Source organism: Thrips palmi, unplaced genomic scaffold (assembly GCF_012932325.1).
Source record: "Thrips palmi isolate BJ-2018 unplaced genomic scaffold, TpBJ-2018v1 HiC_scaffold_2, whole genome shotgun sequence".
NCBI lineage: Eukaryota > Metazoa > Arthropoda > Insecta > Thysanoptera > Thripidae > Thrips > Thrips palmi.
In genome coordinates, this window is record NW_023144629.1 from 10,408,535 (window position 1) to 10,433,944 (window position 25,410).

Here is a 25,410-nt window from a genome sequence, read left to right on the forward strand (position 1 = left end):
AACATCGTACGAAGCCAAGCAACTGACATTTATAGACATTTTCAGGTAAAGCCGAATTAGCATTCGTCTTTTAACGAAGAATTTTCTCCCATCAATAGTTTAGTAACCAAGCCTTTAGTTTTATTGTAATAGCAATTCAAAGTTTGACCCATAACCTCTTCGTCACCGAGCTGCCCGTTCCAAAGCCAAGCAAGTCGCAGCCCTCGTCCGTCGTCTCGTTGCATCGAGCAAGCAGAGAGGATCAGAGCGCTGCAGAGAGGCGTCGTTCGTCGTTGTTGTGCGGCATGGACGCGGTATACAATCCAAGATGTCGAAAAGAAGCCGAACGCTTATAAATCTGGCGTTAGAAAAAAGGGGTGAGCGTCAATTTTTTTTTATCTGTGTTATCGAGTTTGGACTTATTGTCATTGTTTATTCTCAACTGAATCTGTAATATGTTATATGTTGGCAACACTTGTTGTAGTTCTGTAAACAGCCGCCTAGAGCGCGCCCTCTGTACAGCCTCCGAGCAGCTGATGCTCTTGTTGTCAATCCGCCGTCAAGCCTGCCCAAGTAAACATCTATTGAACGCTACCGCTGAGTTGAGATTCACTGAACCCTACCATCCAGAACTTAGCACATGGTGATCAGCTGTGAAGAAGAGAGAACTCCCGCATCAAGAAAATGGCTGACGGCGGAGAAGGCCCTGAACCCCCAAGACCGGTGATTAGAATCCAGCAACCGGACCCATTCAACTGGAATGCAGAAGAGTGGCCGGCGTGGAGTACACGTTTTCTGCGTTACCGGCGCCTATCCAAGCTGGACAAGGATGCACCGGCGACGCAACTGGACGTACTTCTATACCTGATGGGCGAAAAGGCGGACATCGCTATGAAAACCTTCAGGTATGCGCCGACGGAGTCAAATGAAAATGTCCTACATGTCATGGACAAGTTCACCGAGTACTTCGGAGGCAAAATCAATGTCATCTACGAGCGAGCTAAGTTCAATCAAAGAAGTCAGCGAGCAGGGGAATCCGCGTCTGATTTCATCACGGACTTATACTCCATGGCAGAGAAGTGCAATTATGGGGAGTTGCGAGAAGAGCTCATCAGAGACAGGATTATCGTCGGCATCTCAAACGTACAGCTGTCTGCTGCGATGCAAATGGACGCCACAATCGACTTGGCCAAGGTCAGGGAACGTGTGCTGCAAGCAGAAGACGTCGGAAAACAGCTGCCAGTGCTGCGCAACGGACATGGCGACGCGGCTCAAGCGCAGATCAACTTCGTGAGAAAGAGTAAGAAACCCTTCACTAAACCCAAATCTCACACTAATGCGCCTTTGCCCAACCAGGACAAGTCCAGGAAGCCCGCCGCAAACCAGTCGCGGCAATCCAAGCAACCGAAACCGTGCAAGAAATGCGCCAGGACTCCAAGCCATCCGTACTCCCAGTGCCCAGCCAAGGATTCAATTTGCGGCAGATGCAAGAACAAGGGCCATTGGGCAGTGGCATGCTTCACCGTCATCAACGAGGCAACGGCGGAGGACCAGCCCCACGCCGAGGAGGTTACGTACTACCTGGATTGCGTATCAGCTGACTTGCGAGGTAAATCACTTAGAGTAGACATAACCTCAAATGGCACACCTGTTCGTTGGAAGATTGATTCAGGCGCTGACATTCCGATCATTGGGGACAAGACTGTGGACGTGTTGAAGCCCGAAGATGTTTTGGACCCCGGCGTGAAGGTTATGTTGGCAGGGCAAGTGCAGGCAAACGTCACTGGGAAGTGCCAAATTCGGTTGGAGTGGAAACAGAGAGTCTACGACATTTGGGCTTATGTCATTCCAGACCAGAAGGAGCCGCTTCTCTCAAGATGCCTTGCACTGGAAATGGGTCTCATCAAGCTAGCACCAGAGGTACTTTCCGTTTCACAGACTGCAACCCCTGAGAACCAGTTCCCTGAAGTTTTCGACGGATTGGGATGCATGAAGGAAGAGTATCTGATCAAGCTGGCAGAAGATGCACAGCCCCATGCTGTCACACAGAGCCGCAGAGTATCAGTGCCGTTGTTCCAGCCAACCAAGAATGCCATCGAGGAACTACTGCAGCTGGACGCCATCGAGCCAGTGACAGAGCCTTCGCTGTGGTGTGCCCCATTGGTCCCCGTTCCAAAACCAGACGGAACAGTGAGACTGACCATCGACTACACTGCCTTGAATGAGTATGTATTGAGAGAGTGTTTTGAAATGCCAACTGTTGATGAATCCCAGCAACCATTGGGACTGATGCAAAGGTTTTCAGCAAATTGGATGCTAAGTGGGGGTACTGGCAGGTAAAGCTGGCTGCAGAATGCAGAAGTTTTACCACTTTCATCACACCCTTTGGCAGATACAGGTGGAAACGTATGCCAACGGGTCTCAAGTCATCAGGAGAAGTCTACAAAAGTAGGAAGGTCAAAGTTCTTGAAGGGCTTGAAGGAGTGATTAATCACGTGGATGATGACCTGGTGTGGGGAAGAACCATTGAAGAGCACGATGAGCGCCTCCGGAAAGTCCTGCAGAGGTACAAGGAAGCGGGCATTACTCTAAACAAGTCAAAATGCCAATTTCGTGTTTCAGAGTGTGACTTCCTGGGCCAGAGAGTCTCCGCCACTAAGGTGAAACCAGGAGCCAAGATTCAAGACCTCCTGGACATGCCAGTCCCCAAAGACGAGACAGCACTCAGAAGTTTCCTCAGCAGTGTTAGGTATTATCTCAAGTTTGTTCCAAACCTGTCACAGATCCTGAAGCCCCTCAACGACATGCTATCAGCAGACAGCTGCGCAGAGTGGACGGCAGCGCAACAGGAGAGCTTCGAGAAGACCAAGAAGGCATTGGCCTCTGCACCAGTCTTGGCCCTCTTTGATCCGCGCCTGCCTACACGTGTGACCGCTGATGCCTCCAAGTACGGTTTGGGGGCGGTCTTGGAACAGCAGCAGAAGAGTGGTGAGTGGAAGCCAGTACATTTCGCCTCAAGAGTCTTGTCTGACGCAGAAACGAGATACGCTCAAATTGAGAAGGAGGCACTTGGGTCAACCTGGGCCTGCGAAAAGCTGTCATGGTATCTGATCGGGTTGCCCAAATTTGAACTACGTACAGACCACAAGCCACTAACCACCATCTTGGGAAGCAAACCAATCAATGAACTTTCTGCAAGACTTCAGCGTTTCAGGATGAGGCTCGCCCCATATCGCTACATTGTCACTTATGTACCTGGAAAATGCATGTATGCAGCAGATACCCTGTCCCGGTTGCCATCCAGCAGGAACCCAGGCCACCAAGACGCCATCGTGGAAGTGCAGAGCGCTGAGACCTGCATGGACATCCCCATGGCGCCAACCCTGTGGAACTCTGTGAAGGTCGCCCAGCAAGCTGACAGGACCTGCAAGCTGCTGTTTACCACCATTTCCGAGGGATGGCCAAGGAAACCCCAGGAGCTGCCTTGTGAGATCAGGAAATTCTTCGAACACAGAGGTATGCTGAACATCCTGGGGGAAGTAGTCATGCATGGGAAGAGAGTATTCATTCCTGAAGCCATGAGGAAGGAAATTCTGGGAAAGCTTCATCAAGGACACCTGGGTGTGACTAAGTGCAGAGGAAGAGCCCAAGACACGGTCTGGTGGCCCTCAGTTTCTAAGAATGTAGGAGAGTTTGTGGAAAATTGTGAAATCTGCAAACGCCACAGGAAGAACCCACCAGAGCCGTTGATGCCCACACCCACACCCAACAGACCATGGGAAACCGTAGGCATGGATTTCGCCGAGCGAGGTAAACGAAAGTACATTGTGGTAGTAGACTATTTCTCCACGTACATCGAAGTCGTCGAAGTTTCCTCCACATCAGCCACTGCGGTGATCCCTAAGTTATTTGAAATTTTTGGAAGACATGGAGTCCCCAACACTGTTCGGTCGGACAACGGACCACCATTCAACAGCCTGGATTTTGCTAATTTTGCCTCCCTGTGCCAATTTCAGCACATCACCAGCAGCCCACACGCCCCATGGAGCAACGGGAAAGCAGAAGCGGCGGTGAAGAAGGCGAAGCAAATCCTGGCCAAGGAACCCCTCGTCCACCTCGGACTGCTGGCGCTGAGAAACGCGCCCCTGGAAGAAGGACCTTCACCAGCCCAACTCCTAATGGGCAGACGCCTTCGAACTCCATTGCCGCAGCTCGAGGAACACTTGGAACCCGAATGGCCGGACCTGGAGGCTTTCAAGGAGAAGAGGAGGGAAAGAACGCGTAGACTGGAAGCCACCTTCAACAAACGCCATCGAGCCAAGGACCTGCCACCCCTCAACCAAGGTGACAGAGTCTGGGTGGTGGACAAACAGTACTATGCTAATGTTCTAGGAGAAGCAGAGACGCCCAGGAGTTACGACCTCGTCACAGACCTAGGCTCCAAGATCAGAAGAAACCGAAGAGACCTGATTGCTGTACCAGAGTCAGCGGAGAAGACAGCGGAGCCCAGCATGTTCCAGTACTTGGGTATCCTCCAGAATTGCTGCTCTGCCCCACCGCCTCTCCAAACGCCCCCACGAATCCAGAGGACTCCACCTCCACCTCCACCCGCGACCCCGGAGACACCACCACGGGAGCCACCACAGACGCCCCCGCAACCCCAGAACCGGAAGAGACAGACTAGGAAGAGTCTAGGCCGAGGGAGGAGATCACTTTCACCACCCAACCCGGGCGGCGCGGGAAGTTCGGGAGGGACCCGCTCTCGCCCTGAGATCCGTCCACCAGCTCGTTACCGCCTCTAGACGACCACGAGAAGGTGCACGTTCGCCATGACATTTTGTGTACGTTTTGCCTATTTTCACTCTGCTAATAAATATTAGTGCCTGACTTGTTGCCCAAAATGTACCCATGGTTCCCTCCCAACTGAGATCTTGTTACCTGTGATATTGTGCTATAACGTCATTTGTTATACATGTACTTCTTTGTATTGTTAGCGTTTTTGTACCTGTGATGTAATTTTTAATAGTCGCTAACGTTAGTTAATTTGCTTGTACGTTATTAGTTATTGTATTACATTCGTAATGTTTTGTAAATCGTCTCAGTATTTCCCTGTATCTATTTCTATAGTGTTTAGTGTCTATTTCTATAGTGTTTAGCGTCAAATGTTTTTGTATGTTACTGTCAATCAGTATATCCTTTCAGTCGGCTATTTGTATTGGTCACAGTTCATCTCTTTTAAAATAAGGGGGGATGTAATATGTTATATGTTGGCAACACTTGTTGTAGTTCTGTAAACAGCCGCCTAGAGCGCGCCCTCTGTACAGCCTCCGAGCAGCTGATGCTCTTGTTGTCAATCCGCCGTCAAGCCTGCCCAAGTAAACATCTATTGAACGCTACCGCTGAGTTGAGATTCACTGAACCCTACCATCCAGAACTTAGCACAGAATCCAAAAGCCTTTTGTGGAGTCCTGGCCCGTTTGAGTGCCAGGTTATGATTCATGTCAGGATGTTAAAAACAAAATCTCTACCTTTTCTGCTTTCAGAAATGCTCAAAGTACTCTTGTTTTAACCTGTGCTTGACTTTGTGTGGAACTCTTAACCTATCAGACTGTTAGCCCCGACTTTTGCTATCATGATTTGGTTTGTGTAAAGAATCATTGTAAACTTATTTTGTTGTTTTTCCTGACAGCGTTGTCTGAAGGTGTAGCTGCAAAGAGACTATGTAATTATGATGACTCTGCTTCAAACTATTCGTCACCTGCCCGATCTCTGGTGTCCTCAGATGTATCTTTCCTCCAGAAAAAAGGTAATTATAATACACCTGTTCATTCATAATGAAAGAAAAATGTGAAGTATAAAGGGGTAGGATGCTATAGTGCTACAGGTGCTGTGCTACCACAATGAAGTCAACAACTTAACGCTCATCAACTTTTTATTTCATACTCATCTTGTGTTCTGTGACTCAGTGCTCACAGTGCTCATTGCACTAGTGATATTCTTGCTCAATTGATTGAGACTGTTGATTTGTGTCATGACATTGAGAGAGTGACAGATAAGAATACTAAAGAAGTCTACGAGTGGAAACTTTAACCTGATGTACGGTATTTAAAATTGAGCGTTATCAAGGAATGAAAAGAGTTTTTTTTAACTCTGTGAAACATAAGGAGCAGATCAAGAGCTAGAGAAGCAAGGAATGAAAGGTGAGAGTGCTTAAGTTGAACATTGTTAAGTACAGTTGTCCCCACAGAAAGCCAAATAATTTGGCTTTCTGTGGGGACAACTGTACTCAACACTGTTAAACCTAAGCACTGTCACCTTTCATTCCTTGCTTCTCTAGCTCTTGATCTGCTCCTTATGTTCGACAGAGTTAAAAAATTTCTTTTCATTCCTTAATAATGCTCAATCTTAAATACCGTATATTAGGTGAAAGTTCCTACTCCTCGACTTCTTTAGTATTCTTACCTATCACTATTGTCATTACCCAAATCAACAATATCAATCAATTGAGCAAGAGTATCATTGGTGCAATGAGCTCATTGTAGTAGCACCTTGAGACTAATTTCAGTCTTTCCATAACTATATAATATATATTATAGCCAAAATAAAATTGTTAATTTGATTATTATTATTTGATGAGTTGATGAGGCAGTTGTAATAGCAACTTTATCTCTTGCCGTTTTGTTTTCATTCTTAGGAATTCCATGGGTTGGTCATACGGAGGAGATTGGCTCTCCAAACTCAGCTCCAATCCATCAACGAAAATTAGTGTCCATTACCCCTGCAAGTAGTTCTGTATGCTCATCCGCCTCTCAAACAGGTAAGAAAATATAAACAACATGGTGTTTGCTTCTGTTCTGAACAAAGTGGAGTTATATTCAAATTTTATTTAGTAAAAGTATTAATTAATGTTGTCTCTATCTGTGTGTTTTGCTTAGTTTCAACTGTGAGATTGAATAGACTCAAACGCAAACTCAACTTTAATGCAGCTACTACCAAAAATAGTACTGCAGCCGAAACCTAGTATATCAGGCACTGCCGCTAACTCAGGTATTGTTTATTTATTTATCTATTTATTCATTTTGTCTTCTGTAGTCTTCTAGAGTGGAGGTGTTTTGTGAAGTCTGTATTTCAAGTAATTGTTTTTCCTTTTTTCCTTTTAAGATGGTAATCCATTGAACATTAAACAAATTGATGCAAAATTAACACATGTTAGTCTTCTTGAAAGAAAGAATTTAAGGGCATCTAAAACTGCAGTCCAAGAAGTTGTTCGTTCGAGCCAGAAAAAGAATATCGTCACAGTCACCACTGCCTCTGCTGCTCAACCAGGTAATGCTTTGTAATGTGTGTTTCAGGTCTTAAAATTATGAGCACTGTGAGTTTAAGTCTGTAAAGTGTAATCATATTCCACACTTCATCTTCAGGTACTCATTCTAAAAGGTCCAAATCTGGTCCACAGCAGGTACTTAAAAAAATTCCAAACAATATCAAGGATGTTAAGTTAAGTCTGGACAAAGCTCTTGATGGTGAGTTCATTTTTGAGTGTGAAGCCTTGTCACTCACTGTGTGTTACTTACACAAAGATTTTCCCTTTTTTAAGGTAATAACAACCAAACTATTTTGAAACAAATTCATGTGCCATTGGGAAATGATATAGCCTCACAAAGGAAAACTTTGGGTGCTCCTGAACACAACGGTTTAACTAAAGTTTCAGTTCAACCTCTAGTTAATACAAGCCAAGAAGTTTCAGACAATGATGTTTCTGCAGGCACTCCTGTTGAACCAGGTACTTATCTGTAGTATATTTTTGTAAATTCTTTATCGTAAATTGTATTGATGGCTTTATTTTTTTTATTGTCATACAGATGTTCAAAACAATTTGGACCCGAGCCCTGAACGTGATGAGCAATCCAAATCAATGTTTGCTGAGAGGTCTATTGACAGAGAAGTTGGTTTTGAAAGTGGTTCTAATGAAATTAATGCACCATTGAGACCTCTTTGTCTCTCTCAAAGAAAATCTTCAGATGCTTCCGGCCACAGTGATTCTGAAACTCTTGCCCAGAATGTTGCTGATACAAGCCAATTTTGTTTCAAGAACGCTTTCACCAAAGGCTCAGCTGCTGAACCAGGTATTGCTTTGAAAGGTGTGTTTCATTTTTTAAAATAATGATGACTTTATGTTCCAGTCATCTGATTGTAAAAAATATATTTAATTCAATTTTAGCTCACCATCGTGCAAGGCCCCAGTCCTCACTGCAAGAAATTACGAAACCTTTAGATGACACGGAGAAATCTAAACAGAGATCTGGTAAAACCCATGGAACTGTTGCATCAAATGGTAAGATGTGTGTGAGTAGTGGTATGTGTGTTAGGTGTAGGCACTGTAACTCAAACTAACCTTCTTTTTTTTTCTTAGATAACATCAACCAACCAAGTGTTGAAGAAGTTCCTCCTCCATTAGGTGTTGGCACTCATTCTCCAAGGAATACTTTGAGCTCTTCTGGCAACGGTTCAACCAAAATTTTAGTTCAACCTCTTGATCAAACAAGCCAAGAAGTTTCAGACAATGATGTTTCTGCAGGCACTCCTGTTGAACCAAGTACTTATCTGTAGTATATTTTTGTAAATTTTTTATCGTAAATTGTATTGATGGCTTTATTTTTTTATTGTCATACAGATGTTCAAAACAATTTGGACCCGAGCCCTGAACGTGATGAGCAATCCAACTCAATGTTTCCTGAGAGTACTATTAACAGAGAAGTTGCTTTTAAAAGTGGTTCGAATGAAAGTAATGCACCATTGAGACCTCTCTGTCTCTCTGAAAGAAAATCTTCAGATGCTTCCGGCCACAGTGATTCTGAAACTCTTGCCCAGAATGTTGCTGATACAAGCCAATTTTGTTTCAAGAACCCTTTCACCAAAGGCTCAGCTGCTGAACCAGGTATTGCTTTGAAAGGTGTGTTTCATTTTTTAAAATAATAATGACTTTATGTTCCAGTTATCTGATTGTAAAAAATATATTTAATTCAATTATAGCTCACCGTCGTGCAAGGCCCCAGTCCTCACTGCAAGAAATTACGAAACCTTTAGATGAAACGAAGAAATCTAAACAGAGATCTGGTGAAACCAATGGAACTGTTGCAACAAATGGTAAGATGTGTGTGAGTAGTGGTATATGTGTTAGGTGTAGTCACTGTAACTCAAACGAAACTTTTTTTTCCTTCTTAGATATCATCAACCAACCAAGTGTTGAAGAAGTTCCTCCTCCATTAGGTGTTGGCACTCATTCTCCAAGGAATACTTTGAGCTCTTCTGGCAACGGTTCAACCAAAATTTTAGTTCAACCTCTTGATCAAACAAGCCAAGAAGTTTCAGACAATGATGTTTCTGCAGGCACTCCTGTTGAACCAGGTACTTATCTTTAATATATTTTTGTTAATTTTCTATCTTAAATTGTATTGATGGCTTTATTTTGTTTATTGTCATACAGATGTTCAAAACAATTTGCACCCGAGCCCTGAACGTGATGAGCAATCTAACTCAATGTTTCCTGAGAGCACTATTAACAGAGAAGTTGCTTTTAAAAGTGGTTCGAATGAAAGTAATGCACCATTGAGACCTCTCTGTCTCTCTGAAAGAAAATCTTCAGATGCTTCCGGCCACAGTGATTCTGAAACTCTTGCCCAGAATGTTGCTGATACAAGCCAATTTTGTTTCAAGCACCCTTTCACCAAAGGCTCAGCTGCTGAACCAGGTATTGCTTTGAAAGGTGTGTTTCATTTTTTAAAATAATAATGACTTTATGTTCCAGTTCCGATGCCGATTTCCTCCATTTTTTTGGTCAAAGGTAGTCCTTGTGGGTCTAAGAAAGGCCACAAATTTTTTGGGCCGAAATATGCACCGTTCAGATTCTATGGGCAATTTTCGTTTTCTCTGACAACTTTTCACATAATATGGCCAAAATTGAAAAATCACCTTTCTGAGGCCTCTATGCACTCGATTGAGCTCAAAATGTGGTATCTTATGTAAAATCACGCGAGGAACACGAATCCGGTGCCCGTTTGTTGATAGGACAACCCAAACAGATGTTATGACTGTTTTTCAGGTTTTGTAGTGGTTTTTACTTTTCTTGGGGTTTTGGTGTTCGGCATCGATTTTCGCCAATCCGATGAGTGGATTTTGTAGATAAAGGACCAATCTATCATACTACGAGATAAAAAGTTTGTGTACGCCGCGTGAAAAGCAGTAGCGCTGCAAAAATTGAAAAACCGTCATTTCTGGGTAGTTTTAGATCAGATAAGCCACCTTTCGCGTGACCGTCTCCGCCCCATATTCAGTCTAAATATTGTCCCAAGTGATGTCAGAGTTGGTGTGAAATTTCACCGCTGTAGCTCAAGTAGTTTGGAAATGGCAGCTTTCTAAAGTTTTGCAATCACGTAAGGCATTTACTTTAAGTAGAATTGCGGTAAATGTGAACACTCGTCACAGATCGGGTAATAAATGAGATAGATGAGTGCGTCAAAGTTCTTTAAGCGTAATTTTGGACAAGGAATCCGATTTTGCTGGTACGAAGACCCTAGGCGAACTCTGAAGTTGGAAAAAAGGCCATTTTTATGTGGTTTGCACGAAAACGTAGTTTTAGAGTACACCTAGGGCCTTCGTACCGGCAAAATCGGATTCCTTGTCCAAAATTACGCCTAGAAAACTTTGACGCACTCATCTATCTCATTTATTACCCGATCTGTGAGAAGTCTTCACATTTACCGCAATTCTACTTAAAGTAAATGCCTTACGTGATTGCAAAACTTTAGAAAGCTGCCATTTCCAAACTACTTGAGCTACAGCGGTGAAATTTCACACCAACTCTGACATCACTTGGGACAATATTTAGACTGAATATGGGGCGGAGACGGTCACGCGAAAGGTGGCTTATCTGATCTAAAACTACCCAGAAATGACGGTTTTTCAATTTTTGCAGCGCTACTGCTTTTCACGCGGCGTACACAAACTTTTTATCTCGTAGTATGATAGATTGGTCCTTTATCTATAAAATCCACTCATCGGATTGGCGAAAATCGATGCCGAACACCAAAACCCCAAGAAAAGTAAAAACCACTACAAAACCTGAAAAACAGTCATAACATCTGTTTGGGTTGTCCTATCAACAAACGGGCACCGGATTCGTGTTCCTCGCGTGATTTTACATAAGATACCACATTTTGAGCTCAATCGAGTGCATAGAGGCCTCAGAAAGGTGATTTTTCAATTTTGGCCATATTATGTGAAAAGTTGTCAGAGAAAACGAAAATTGCCCATAGAATCTGAACGGTGCATATTTCGGCCCAAAAAATTTGTGGCCTTTCTTAGACCCACAAGGACTACCTTTGACCAAAAACTGGGGGAAATCGGCATCGGTCGTGTTCCACGATCGGACTTCTTAAAAAAAATGCCTCATAGCGAAGCCCTTGCCGGGTTTGGGCGCTCCAAAAAGTGACTGGTCGTGCGTCTGTCTGTCTGTCCCTCTGTCTCTCTGTATGTAATCACTCACGTTTCTCAGCAACTACTGAACGAATAGTATCCAAATTTCACACCTGATGTCTCCTAAACATCCTACAGGGGGAGTTTATTTCAGATGAACAATTATGATCGTTTGAAATATTCAAAACATCTTTTTGAACTTGGTAATTAGCGTGGTTAGGTTGGTAGCAGTGTGTGGCTGACCAATTTCTCATACCGGCTGCCGCGCTTGCAAGCCGTCTGCAAGACGGGACGGCACTTATGCAAATAAAAACTAAAGAGCAAAGGGGTTCTCAAATAGGTACTGAGATAGTTTTTTAACATTCTAGAATGATTGAAACCCTTCCGGAGTGTCAACAGTGGAAAATACGGAAAGTAAATGTGAGAATGGTTTACGTGTTTCGTTCCCCTCTCCCCCCTCCCCCGTCACAGGGGAATCTTCCTTCAGGTCAGTGCACTGAGTGTAGTTGTGGATTGTAAATAGAATGTTTTCTTTGCCTTTGTGTGCATCTACTGATTTTATTCTCTCTGATACTATCCTTATTTTTAAATTTCATAGTAAATCAAATCAGGTAAATGCATGAATAACTTCTGTTGAAATTAGAAGAAATGTTAATTGTCTTGGTTTGTCTCGGGGAAATGACATTCTATTGCAATGCTGCAAGCTAACATAAATATTCTAGTACTAACATCTATTGATTAAAAGAATCCATAAGCAGATGTATTTAGTGCTATAAATAATCCATATATTTAGTGCTAACAGATTGAACTGATATTGGGTTCAATGAGACGATTCAGGTTTTGAGCGGTGGGTGACTTGGTAATTGGATTTAATGACACGATTCCTTTCACTTCACCAAAGTTTGTGTCCGACAACTGGAACTAAGTATTGGTAATGCTTTGAAAGCTGGCTCTCTGAATGTAAGCCCAGTGTTAATAGTATACTGTATTCTTTTACTCTAAACATAAAATATCACGAGGCATGAATAAGGAAAATTGTGTTGTCGTATTGAGCAACAAGTGGCCTCTGCATTTGACTTTATGAGACGATTCACTGAATTTGACAAAACTTGTTCTCCGTCGAATGCTTCAGATCAGCCTGCCCTAAACTGAGTCGCTTAATATAAACCATGATTACATATTCCAGTCTATATTGTTTAATTCACTGGTTTAAAATGAAAGAATGACAAAAGGCTTCTCAAATATAACTAATAAATTTGTAAATTCATTAGTTTGAAGAAAAAGATGTATCGAATAGTGAGTCAAGCAGACGAGTAGCTAATTAAGCGATTCAATGCTGGCAATGGAATGTTACTCGACTGAAGGAATCGCATTGGTGTGGCATCAGGGTGTTGGTGACGACAAAGGGTGATCCATGAAGACCGACCCAGACCCATTCTTTACCCATTATTGACCAATTTGATATCGATATTTTTCAATCGAATCTCATATTGATTCTTGGAGTTTTTGGAGTGCTGATTATCAAAACCACTTCCAGCTCTACTCCAGACGTATATTTTCATCTCAAATTAGGTCATGTGGGACCAAAATTTTCAGGTCGAGTTTTATATTGTTTCCTGCAGTGTTTGATGAGCTGAACTCAAAAATAACTTCCAAATTTTTTTTAGACTCACGCTTTACCAAATTTTGACCAAATTTGGACCAATATGTTTGATTTGAGTTTGATGTTGATCCCAACAGTTTTTTGTGTGCTGATAACGAAAATCACCTCCATTTCGACTCTCGACTTATATCTCCATCCCAAATTAGGTCATTTTGGACCAAAATTTTCAAATCGAGTTTTATATTGTTTCCTGCAGTTTTTGGTGCCCTGAACTCAAAAATGACTTCCAAAGCCTTCCCAGACTCACGCATTACCAAATTTTGACCAAGTTTGGACCAAAATTTTGGAATTGATTTTGACGTTGATCCCAACAGTTTTTTGTGTGCTGATAACAAAAATCACTTCCATTTATACCCCAGAACTACATTTCACTCAAGATGGGCCCACAAGCTGCACATTTCGTCTACCTAAGCAAAGCCCGAAGTGCACAAACAAAAAATTTGCTGTGATTGCGTGGCATTGTTTTTCAAGAAGAATCGACGAACGCCGTTGTGCGTAAGGCAGGGTCTGCTGGCAGGCGCTCCTTACCACCTATTTGCTCTGGCTGAGGATGCGAAACTGGAGTCTTACACTTGTTTTATGTGGCGGGAACCTTGTTATGTAAGTATCCGTAAATTTAGGAATAATGCTTTTCTTTGGAAATCTACGTGATTTCGATTACAAATGGAAATGTTTTGTTTTATTTGTTGATTTAGTACGACCTGACACGGGAACCTGATGCAACCACGCCTAGGCCCCGGAGCATGCCTGGCAGCTCTTGTACTGCTGCTGCCAGCAATACCCCCCCATCTACTGAGGTGGAGCGAACCGAGGAAGCTGCCGCGGACCCACGCCTGTCCATGATTCCACGGGTGGAGTTGGTGGACATCTTGGACCAGGATTGGGAGTGCGAGTATCAGGGAGATCCCCGTGATCTTTTGATGTAATATGGATTTGCCTTTTTCTGTGTTGAGTTATTCATGGGACCATTTGTTTGCTTTCTACCGACTAATTTTTTTGTATTGTGATATATGATATTTTACTTTATTGAATACAATACCTGGGTGAGGTAGCCTTTTCTATAATTCATTCGCATTTTCTGATTTCTTTTACCTTTCACTACACTCTGGCCTTTACCGGCTTCCTGGGTGACTATTTGTTACAAAAAAATTGTTGCTCTGGCATTTCAAATTCCAGCGAAGCGAGAATGCTGGCTCTTTTGTTGCCAGCTTGCGAATTACAACACAACAACCGAATCCACTATAATTGTGTGGCCCATAGAAAATTTTGATCTTACTTCGCATTCATTCCTAAAAAAAAAATTTTTGCGTCTAATGCTCCCGTTTAGGCTGGCTAAAATTGTAAGTTTTACACTGGTAAGTTTTCGTCTCCAGACGTTTTTTTTTTTTTTTTTTTTTTTTGTTTGCAACTCATTTGGGCTTCGAGTTGCCCGCGAAGCTGGCTGGATGCTGACGCTGCAGCTCGCGGTTGTCCGGCGTCCAGCTTCTGGGTGGCGCCGTGGAGAGCTAGTCTTGTCGCGTCTCGCGGAGTAGTAACACCCCTGTGTTTTTTTTTTTTTATCGTCAAAACAACTATTATGAGTGGTTTACCTCCGGCCCTTGTGGATTTGCGCACGCCGTCGCTACAGTGCGGGTTGTGCCGTGTATTTCTTTATTTGGAGCTTGGAGCTCGCTATCATGTGAAAACACATATAAATTCCTGTGAGTTGGATTATCCTTTAACCGTTTACATATTGAGCATATTCTAATGTTAGAAATTTTCGTAGCTTATCCTAATGGGGCCCCGCTACATTGCACCGGGTGCGGCCGCGTGTGGCGCCACGCAAGTTGCGGTTGGGCATGCGTCCGCCGCCACCTCAAAAACCGTTCGTGTAAGTACCTTAAAAAATTATTTTCTCTCTTCTTTTTCATTCTTTGTATTATTTCTACGCAAAGGCTACGTGTAGGACCGGAAAATTTTTGTTTCGTTACAGCTCCTTAACGAGGCCGTTCACTCGTGAAGTTACTTACATGGATCATTCATATTGTTTTATTTCCTCTTTTTTTTTGAACAATAAAATGAATTTTGATTAATGGGAGGAAATTTTTTAAATTTTTGTGTTCTCTTGCCCGAGTTACTCGTCCTTATAACAACTGCCGTACCTCGCCGCGAGGCTAGGAGAACGTAACACTCGGTACCAACCGTTGCCACAAAAGTTTGTTCATTCACTTCATTTTCAGACACGTGTCAAATCAATTGGTAATTGATAGATGCACAAACGGTAAGTTTAACGGTATTTGCATGCGACGTTTTAATTTCGTTTATTGTTAAAGGAATTGTGAATGCAATTTAAGCAGGTTGAAAAGTTAGGTTGGCAGCGAAATGTACCGCGCGTTATGCCTGCTTTCAAAAGTGCCGACGCTGCGCATTCCGCTTGTCCAGCCGAGATAAGTCTCCTCCTTCCGGCGTCAGTCCTGTCCTTTACGGCCTAGCGTGTAGTCAAAGAAGTGGTTGTCACTGTTTCGATAGTTCTTTTGTTGTATACGCTCCAAAGTTTTCTTAAAGCATTATAATTATCGTTGTTCTTTAGAGTTTGGGACTCTTCAGTATCTTACTAATTTGTGGGTGTTGCCGCTATTTATTATTTTTATAATTTTCTCTGTTGTATATTGTTTGTCTTGAGCAAATTTTTTTTTGTTAGACTCAGCAGCAATTTGGTGACGTTGCTTTAGCTTTTGATTGTTTTCCATCGTTCAATTTCGGGTAATTAAAATGGTACTCCTTTTGAGGCTCAGGTGGACTGCTTTCTCCAAGAAATGCGCAGGCAGTCGGATGAAAGGGTGAGACACAGTGCAGCTATTCCCCTGTTTTAAAATTTGTCGTTTTGTAGCAATAGGGATTCACACTGTTGTGTGTACTTTTGCTTTTATTTGTTATATTGTAGCAAGCATATAGTCTGGCGAGTAGGTTGCTCGCGGTTATGTCAGCCCCCGAAACCCCTAGGGCATCACCACCGACGCCGATTGTGCCTAGGCGGGTTCTCCTGCCTACGCCAAACGTGCCGAGGATGGTTCTGCCTACGCCGAATATGCCGAGGCGGGTTCTACTGCCTACGCCTAACGTAAGCGCTATTACATCAATCCGTGAATCATTGCCGGTATTTTTATTTTTTTTTATTTTTGAAGATAGTGGTTTTTGTTAAATTATGTTGATCAGATGCCACCCAATGCCAATGTTTCGCGAAGGCCGGCCTTGCTACCGACTCCGACTCAAACGTAGTGTGTGGTTTAAGCAACTACCCTCTGTGGTCACACGATCACGCGGTCGCTCACTCAGAGAAACATATACAGGATCGTAAGAGCCCTTGTTTTATTGGTACTCTTTACGAAATAGCTAAATGGAAATTTACATAATTAAATTATATTATAGATGAATCTGTTACGCTTCCTTTAATCGCGTGTGGAATCTGGGAAGCCAAGAGCAGGCGGCTCGATGCCAGGAAGCGTTTGTGCCCACATAGCGCTAAACAAGACGAAGGTGTGTTCCACGGCTCAGGCCGGAATATCTGTCTACTGGTCGAATATGCCAGTCAAGCAACTGAACTACGATTCGGTACTGCGGCTCCTTCGTACCAGACACAGCTAGAGGAAGCCAAGAGATTGCTTGCTGAGGCAATCACAGAGAAAAACACGTGCATAGCTGCAGCTAGCGAAATCTGCCCCGGCCTCTCTGAGTGTGCCGCGTGGAAATACGCTAGCGCCGGGCTCATAGCCGTCATTGTGGTTGTCATAATAGTATCTCTGATACTAAAGCTGTTCAAAATCAGCCGCCGAGCTGAACTAAGACGAGCGCCCCTGAGCCGCAGGGACGAGGAAGAGGAATTTGATCTGGCACTTCCTTCTCCACCAAGGCAGAGGGCTCCTGCCAGGAGACCAAGCACCTCAACGCCGTCCACACAGCGGCCTGTGTCGTGGGCTAGTCGCCCAAGATCAGTTGAGTTCGTCGACGAGTACGACGATCTACCAGCCCCGTGACTAGCGGGAGAAGAGGAAAAGACGAGGTTCTAGGGCCTTTGGCAACCCTACGGAACCAAGAGACGAAACCTAAGAAGCTCACCAAATAAGTGTGCTCCGAGGAGACACACAAGCCATGACTGGTCTTTCCAAACCAGTGGCAAATAATTATATACATAGCTAAAGGCGGAAGCCGCGCCTATTAAGGGGGCAGTAGCGTCATTTGCACGTGTTTTGACGATTTTCGAACCTCCTGTTTAGACGTTAATATAAATATAAGTATGAATGCCAGTGGCAAACGGCAGGCACCATTTGAAAGATAAAAGTTTTTACAACATTTTCAAAAAAAAAATATTTTGTTTTAGCATTGAATTAGGATGTTTTGTGTTCTATGCAAAAATGGTCTGCAAAATTACATGGTGTCACTGCGCGCACGATTGCAGCCAAAGTTTTTAACTTTTTACCAATCGGTAAAATGCATCTGAAAAAGCATGAAATTGCCCATAAAATGACCCTTGGGTTTCAATATTGGGCAAGAAAAACTATTGAAACGCTCATCTTCAACTTAAGATGGAAACGAACCACATTTTTTCTGGCCCAATATTAAAACCCAAGGGTCATTTTATGGGCAATTTCATGCTTTTTCAGATGCATTTTACCGATTGGTAAAAAGTTAAAAACTTTGGCTGCAATCGTGCGCGCAGTGAAACCATGTAATTTTGCAGACCATTTTTGCATATAACACAAAACATCCTAATTCAATGCTAAAACAAAATTATTTTTTTTGAAAATGTTGTAAAAACTTTTATCTTTCAAATGGTGCCTGCCGTTTGCCTCTGGCATTCATACTTATCTTTATATTAACGTCTAAACAGGAGGTTCGAAAATCGTCAAAACACGTGCAAAAGACGCTACTGCCCCCTTAAGAGTCGACTGGGACACTTTATAATAAAAGGCGGGAAGTCGGGCCTGTAGACCGACCGGTAGATAAGTAAGAGACTGTCTCCTACAGTACTCAAATAGAATATAAGTGGAAGCGAACATGGCAGACGCAGAGGAAGTCAAGTTCGAGGCCAAGGGCGTGACTGTGATAATACAGCCACGGGTCATGGCGGAGATAAACCAAGCAATTGAGGAGAGCACAGCTGAACCCTTCTCAAGGGTTACCAGTTACCTCTATGAGGCTCTGGATATAATAAGAGGATCCAAAGGTATCCTGGTGGCTGATAAATCCAGACTAACGGACTTGTGGATCGTGGCCTTTGCCTGGATGGCAACAGGATACAAGCAAAAAGTGACTAAGTCACTGAGAGATCAAGAAGAGGTCTCGAGAAAACTCGCAGAAGAGATGAAGTCCATCAAGGATGGAATGAAAAACCTTGCAGGACCTTCGACAAGCTCCGGCTTTTCGGCAGCTGTTACGAACAAAGAAAAGACAAAAGAAGAAAAACCATCTTTCGTGGTGGTGATGGAGCCAAGGAAAAAGATCAAAGAGGAAGAGGCAAGAAGGCTGACCGAAAGGTGCCTAGATCCAGCCAGGAAGACCCATATAAAATCTTGGAGATATACAAAGCAAGGCAAGGTCGTCCTAGACCTTAGCTCTAAAGAAGATGCCACCAGCATCTCAAAAAGCAAAGAATTCATGGCACATTTTAAGATAAGCGAAAAGGAGCTGAAGCTACCGCAACTGATAATCTACGACGTGGACGACGTCGAAGACGAGGACAAACTGGTAGAGGACATCAAGCAACTAAATGGGCTTGAAGAGGGGGCAACCCTCAACCTGAGGTTGGTTCAAGACAGGACCCAGGGAAAGAAACAAGTCCCATTGGCTCATAGAGGTTGACCAAAAAACAAGACTAAAGCTCTTGAAAGAAGGGAGAGTGTACCTCTACCTGTACACAGCCAAGGTAAGGGATTACCTTACTGTAGTAAAGTGTGTAAAGTGCAATGAGTATGGCTATGTGGCCAAATATTGCACTAACGAAGAGTGCTGCGCAAAATGCGGCGATGCTAACCACAAAAGAAAAGACTGTAAGAATGAGAAACGATGCGTACCATGCCATCGTAGGAGGATCAAGTGCAAAGGAGGTGAGAAGTATCCTTCAAGGACGCAGGCTCTCAAACGCCAGAAGTCAAGCACCGACTATGGCATGTGAAAACCACATAAGGATCATACAAATTAACGCTGGAAGGGGGCGCAGTGCAATGGACGAAATAAGGAGATTGGCGAAAGCCAAAGACGCCGATATCATATGCGTAGAAGAACCGCTGCTGGAGCACAACAAGGTGGCAGGCATGCCACTAAACTCAGTGCAAATCTATCATTCAAGTGAGGCAATGGCAGCTGTCATAATCCTCAACACAGTAAAAACTCTACGAAGAATCGCTTCGCAATACGAAGAAAATGAAGGCATTGTAAATTCTACGAAGCAATGCTTCGTATTATGAAGCAAAATCCTTTGTAATACGAAGCATTTCTTCATAATACAAAGCAATTCTACAATGCCTTCATTTTCTTTGTAGTTATGAAGCAAATGCTTCGTAGGCTTTTAAGAGTGAACTCTTCAATAACGGCGATGAAACTATCGCAATGGACGGATGACCACATGGTGGTTGCGGAGATCAACAAGAACGGACAGAACTATCTGATAGTCAATCAGTACTGTCAGTTCAGAGACAACATTGACATTCACATGTCGAAGCTGGAGCGCATGTCAAGAGCATTACAAGGAAAGAAAGTCATATACATGGCAGATGTCAACGTTCACAATACCGAATGGTACTCGAAAGTAACAGACGAAGAAGGAGAGAGGGTAGCAGACACCCTGTGGGACCTAAACCTGGATCTGCTTAACCAATCAAGTGAGCACACTACCTTTGAAAACAGAAGAGGCCATAAGACCAACATTGACATTAGCGCAGCAAGTCCAGCTCTGACGGAAAGAAGCGTCAGGTGGGAGATAATCCCACACGAAATTCCAAGTTCTGATCATAACGCAATCATGGTGGCCCTTCCGGACCTAGAGATGTGCGAACAGCCGAGTTCGAATTTGAACGAACACGAACACTTCCAACTTCCAAAGCCTTCGAACGATCCGAACTGAACAATTTCAAAATTTTCTCGAACGAACCGAACGAACAAGGTTTTTGTTCAGATTCGATCGAACACAAACATTAAAGAAATACTGAACTAGTTTGACAAGTATTGAGTAGTTATAAAATAGATACAAATCACAACTGAATAAATCAATCATTCAAGAAACCGCAGCAAGCTCAAGTTTAATTCCGATGGGGATGGGGGCACACAATGGTTGGTTGCGTAAACTGTTGCTATTATTATTGACTTTTTAAATCTGAGGGATAAGATACTGCATTCCAGACATGCATTTATAGTAGAGAATGAAATATTTACTCAGCATGACACTTCAGTTCAGGCATATGCTCAGTCCATACCTGCTGGATGGAGAGGTTAACTTTGTTTGACTTAGAGCATTGAAGCTTGTTCACAAAAAGATAAACAAAGTGACGTGAAAGGAAAGGTCAAACTAACCTTCCTCCCAACCGAATTCCATACTCATAAAACATACCAAACCATATACAGTAAAGAAACACGAAAGTTAAACTATTAAAGGATAACCAAGTCAAAACAAGGAGCCATATTGTATTTGTTTTCGAGGTGACCGTTCCAGTTGAGAGACGAGAGCGCACTACCCCTACCCCTCCGCCTTCTATTCGTTCCGCTACCATCATGTGATGTGAAGCACCCACTACCCACCTAGTGTAAACAACCCCAAAGCAGACATCAAAAAGACCAGTGGAGAGGACCAATCATGTTTAAAAACAAAGATATTGTTTGGTGTAGTTGGGTTACCTGTTGTCTTTTATTTACTGAGTTAAATGCAAAGAATCCAAAAACGACACCTGTCGCGTGTTCAGGCATGAACATAATCTGTTCATTTTTCCGAACAGTTCGGGGTCGAACACCGCGAGTTCGGGTTCGAGCGAACCGAACAGTCCCGCTGTTCGTTCGAGTTCGCTCGAATGCGAACATGATCGCACATCTCTATCCGGACCAAACGCATACGAAGAGGAAAAATGACAGCGAATACTACTATTCGGTGAGCAACGTGAACTGGGAAGCACTGCGCTCCCAACTGGAGCAAACAAAACCCAAACTTGATTCTCTTACGGTGGAGGTGGAAGCTAAGCAAATAACCAAATGGCTTCAAAAGGCCTGCGACAAACTCTTACGCAGGAAAAGAACAGTCAAACCAAGAGAAGTCACTTGGTGGAATCCAAAACTTCAAAGCATGAAAAGCGAATTAAAGAAAAAGTCAGAACTAATAAAAGAAGCAAAACACCAAGCGGCCAAGGACAAGAAGGCCGACGAGAAGAGAAGACTTCTCTTCGTATACAAGGAGGAGATCAGAAAGTCAAAAGAAGCTACCTGGAAGAGCTTCGTGGAAAGAAGTATCAACAAGGATCCATGGTCTCTAACATATAAAATAGTCGCTGGAAAGCTGAAAAGGGCGTCAGCCCTATCATCAGTCAAAACGGAGGATGGACAATACACCCAAACATGGGCAGAGACAGCAGAGGCAATCCTGGAGACCCTCTTTGTCGACAATCCCATCGAAGACGAGGCGCAGACCGAAGACAGAAGTGAGGGGGAAATCACTCGCGTAATAGTCGGGTCACCGATTCCTAGTATTACGCGTAATAGTAATAGCGTAATAGCCGAATTTTTAAAAATTTATCCTAATAAGGGTCCGATTTTAGCCTAAATCTGAATATTTTCGAGCGTAATAAAGCCTTCTATAATAGCGTAATAGGGAGTAGTCGGGTCACAGTTTTTAAGAGTGATTTCCCCCTCGGCCAGAAGATGGATGACGACCTGATCCGAGCGCTCAGGCTCAAAACCAAAGGGGTCAACCCAACCCCAGTCACCAAAGAAGAGCTCTGGCAAGCAGTCAAGGCCGCCAAGAAAGGCAAGCGAGGGGTACGTAACTCAGAACAGTCACTGTACGCCTCCAAAACAGTCACAAAAACAGTCACTCAATCAATTGGCAGTCACTACAGTCAAAGCAGTCAAACTAGTCAATTACAGTCGAAATCTGCACGTTTAGGAGGCTCAGACATGTTGAAAGCACTTTGTAAAATTATTTTTTTGGTGAAAAAGGATCAAGATTTTATGATTTTGTACTATATTTCTTCTAAATATGTATATCCCCATGGAAGACACAAAGGAGCCGTGCGGCGCCACAACAGGAGCCGTATCAGCCTAGTAGCCTCATGGGTTTACGAATCCTCAGCAATAACATCAGAGGAAACCTCCGCAACCCCTCCCGCTTCTCCAGCAGCTGGCTGACTCAAATAACACGCAGACATGGTACTTATCCAGGAGACTTAAACAGGGCTCGTGCAGCTGTATTTTAGCATTCTGTGGGGTTCGGATGAGAAGCCTACCTCCTCGGCGTCTTCGGCCTGAAGGGGTGGAGCCCCTGGACCAAGCCTGGACGGGTCGCGTGTAGCGTGGGGGGTATTATCGAAGCTGACCGTGTGTGGAGTATTGCTCAAGTAGTCCGGCCGGCCTGTTGGCCTCGGACCCGCGGCGCTGCTGTTCGGTCGTCTTGTGTGTTGCGTGAAGAGATGTTTCACTCTCTTTTCTACCAATGTTGTATGAGGGGCTACTTGTTTTTTTTTTTTTCAGAATTTTCTGGACAGTCCCGCCTCTTCCACATGGTCTGATTTCCAATCGAGGTGTGTATTTGGACACCCCCATGCAAGAACCCGCTATCTTCATTTCGTGACGTCATTCCCCCTCTCTTCCTCTTACCTCTTATGAGCAGGTGAGGGGCGCAGTGGGGACGTCACAAAATGTAGATAGCGGGTTCATGCATGGGGGTGTCAATTTTGAGTATTGAGATTCGCTCCCCCGTTTATCTTACGGCCGACTCGGGGAGGATGGAGGGAAACATCAACACAAATTGACGTCCTTGTTTTTTTTTGTTTTGTTTGCAGTAATTATCCACGTCCACCAGTAGATTTTTTTCCAGGAAACCAGCTTCATATAAAAAGGGAACAGCAAAGACATCACCAGTCCGGCTATCTCGGGGATTCTGATACATCTAGTGTATCTGATGCTGATGACAAGATGGAAAGAGAGAGACTGTTCCGGGAAAACCTAAAATATACTCAAAAGTGAGCGTTTGCGTAAACTTTCTAGCAGGTGATACATTTATCTACATAGCTTTACGCCGAAATGGAAATAGAAATTATGATTATAAATGTGTCAGAATGATTTCAAAATTTTTCGACACGTTTGAAACACAGTCCTAACCTACCCACCCCCTCCCCTTCATGGTGTTGCAACGCGTGTCCACTTACAGTACTGAACATGCTACCTTTGCAGATTCCGGACACTAATTATTCCCGGCGTTATCGCAGTGCAGGATGGGCCAACTAAAAACGCAATCAATGTTTGTTTTCAGTGAGATCAGCCGCGTGGTCCCAGCCCGCGTCGTCGGCCGGGCCACCCTAGCATTGCTGAACGAAATGCGAAAAGACCAGTATCCGCTCGAGTATAGGAATGAATTGACCGCTGCCAAGGTAAGTAAACGGCACCTTGAGCCAATCGGAAAGGTTTGGACCGGTGAGGTGTAATACGGCCGAAATTTTTATTTCGAGTTTGGCATTGTTGTGGGTGCTGATAAAGAAAATGACAACCATTTTGACCCCAGACCCGATTTGTATCACCATTTTTTCTTTGATTCATTATTTAAACAATGTATTTGTAACAATATAGTACGTACTATCAATGTTTTGGTGTCAGGCAGGCATGAAATCGTCATTCCTTGCCACTGCACACTTGTGGAACAACGCGCAGGTGAGCGCACCCTTATTCCAGCAGGTAGCGCGTGTGTCATGCCCAAAAATGTAAACAACCAGGTGCATGTTGATAATTCCTGGACGGACTTGGGAAATTTCTCATTGTTGGACGTGTTTGTAACAAAAGGTCAGGGTCTTGCCCTTACAGCAGAAAATGTAACAATGCCACCACTTGAATTGGCCACAGTAGCGCCCCTCAGCAGTAGAGGCATGAAATGGCACAAAATGCCACTGTATAAGTCTGGATGGATTGAAACAATAATTTTTATACAAATTTGTCTTTCGAAAATTGCGGAAGCGGCGTATTGGCTTGATAAGAAAACAAGTGCTGTGTCGATGTTGTGGAATTGCGGTCGAGCAACTGTTAGGAAATTTGCTGGGTCAGCAAATCGAGCTGACCGAGCTGTCACGAGCTGACTCCTCATTTAGAATACATATCCAGTTTGACTTAACGTGTAGCTATCAATCTCACCCGATTTCCTGAACTCGTACCAGACCATCGAAACAGGGCGCCATCTACCGCCTGGTCCCGCTACCTAATTGCACCGACTTGCGCTCGTACTACGAGGTGTCCCGCACTGTTCCGGAGCCTGTCCCTGCACAACGAAGGAAGTATGAAAAACCTATGCTGCTTTGGTTTCCGCCTCTCTGCGCGATCGTGTTGTGGCCCGACAGAGGCGCATGTTGACACAAGATCCAGGAGCTTCGTATGCAATTCTCGGTCTAGGCGCCGGCGTCCGCCGATGCGGAACATCGATGGTTCGATGGTCTTCAGTTGTGTCCCAGCGCCGAGGGGGTAAACACTTCAAGAAATCGTGTACAGACTACTCGGTATTCCGCTGTATTACGGAGGTATTACACGTGTATTACGGCCTTAAAATGCAAAAATTTGGCACATTTGACCCGTAAAAGGTATTACGACCACGTGTATTACGCGTAATACACGTTTTTTGTGTACAGGGTATTACGCGAGTGGTTACCCCCTCGCCCAGCGCGCAGCGAGAATGAGCTATCCTAGATTTAAGTGCGTCCATTGTCGTATCGGATTGTGGAGCGTAGATGCGGCGCGCAGTCACATGCAGGAACATCGGCAAATCAGTGAATACCATTCATCAGTCACCATCCTTCCAGAGACTGGCTTCGGTATCCGTCCGAATGTTTCTCGATGATGTGTGCATGGTCCCAAACCGCCCGCGTGTTCGGCTCCTTGGCCTCGGGTTAGTGGCTGGTTAGAGTCGAGCAGCCGAGCCTGTTCGGGAGCCGAGCCGAGTCGATGGCGTCGACGGCGCTCGGCGGCGAGCCAAAGACTCCCGAGGCAGTGAGATGTGCATGCCAATGTCGGTCTCTGTTTTCTTCTGTGTCTTCCCTGCATCCATGTGAATCTAAAAGGGTGTTTTTGTGTTTTATTTT

The 25,410-nt window shown here is 44.0% G+C and overlaps 1 protein-coding gene across 1 annotated transcript; it reads left to right on the top strand.

Annotated features, from left to right (window-relative positions):
• The first annotated feature begins 434 nt into the window (after positions 1-434).
• LOC117647204 lies at positions 435-2,346 on the top strand. The gene is made up of 2 exons (XM_034388839.1): positions 435-1,899; positions 2,059-2,346. The coding sequence occupies exons 1-2, from the start codon at positions 664-666 to the stop codon at positions 2,317-2,319; spliced, it is 1,497 nt and encodes a 498-aa protein (XP_034244730.1). The 5' UTR covers positions 435-663; the 3' UTR covers positions 2,320-2,346.
• Positions 2,347-25,410: the final 23,064 nt, after the last annotated feature.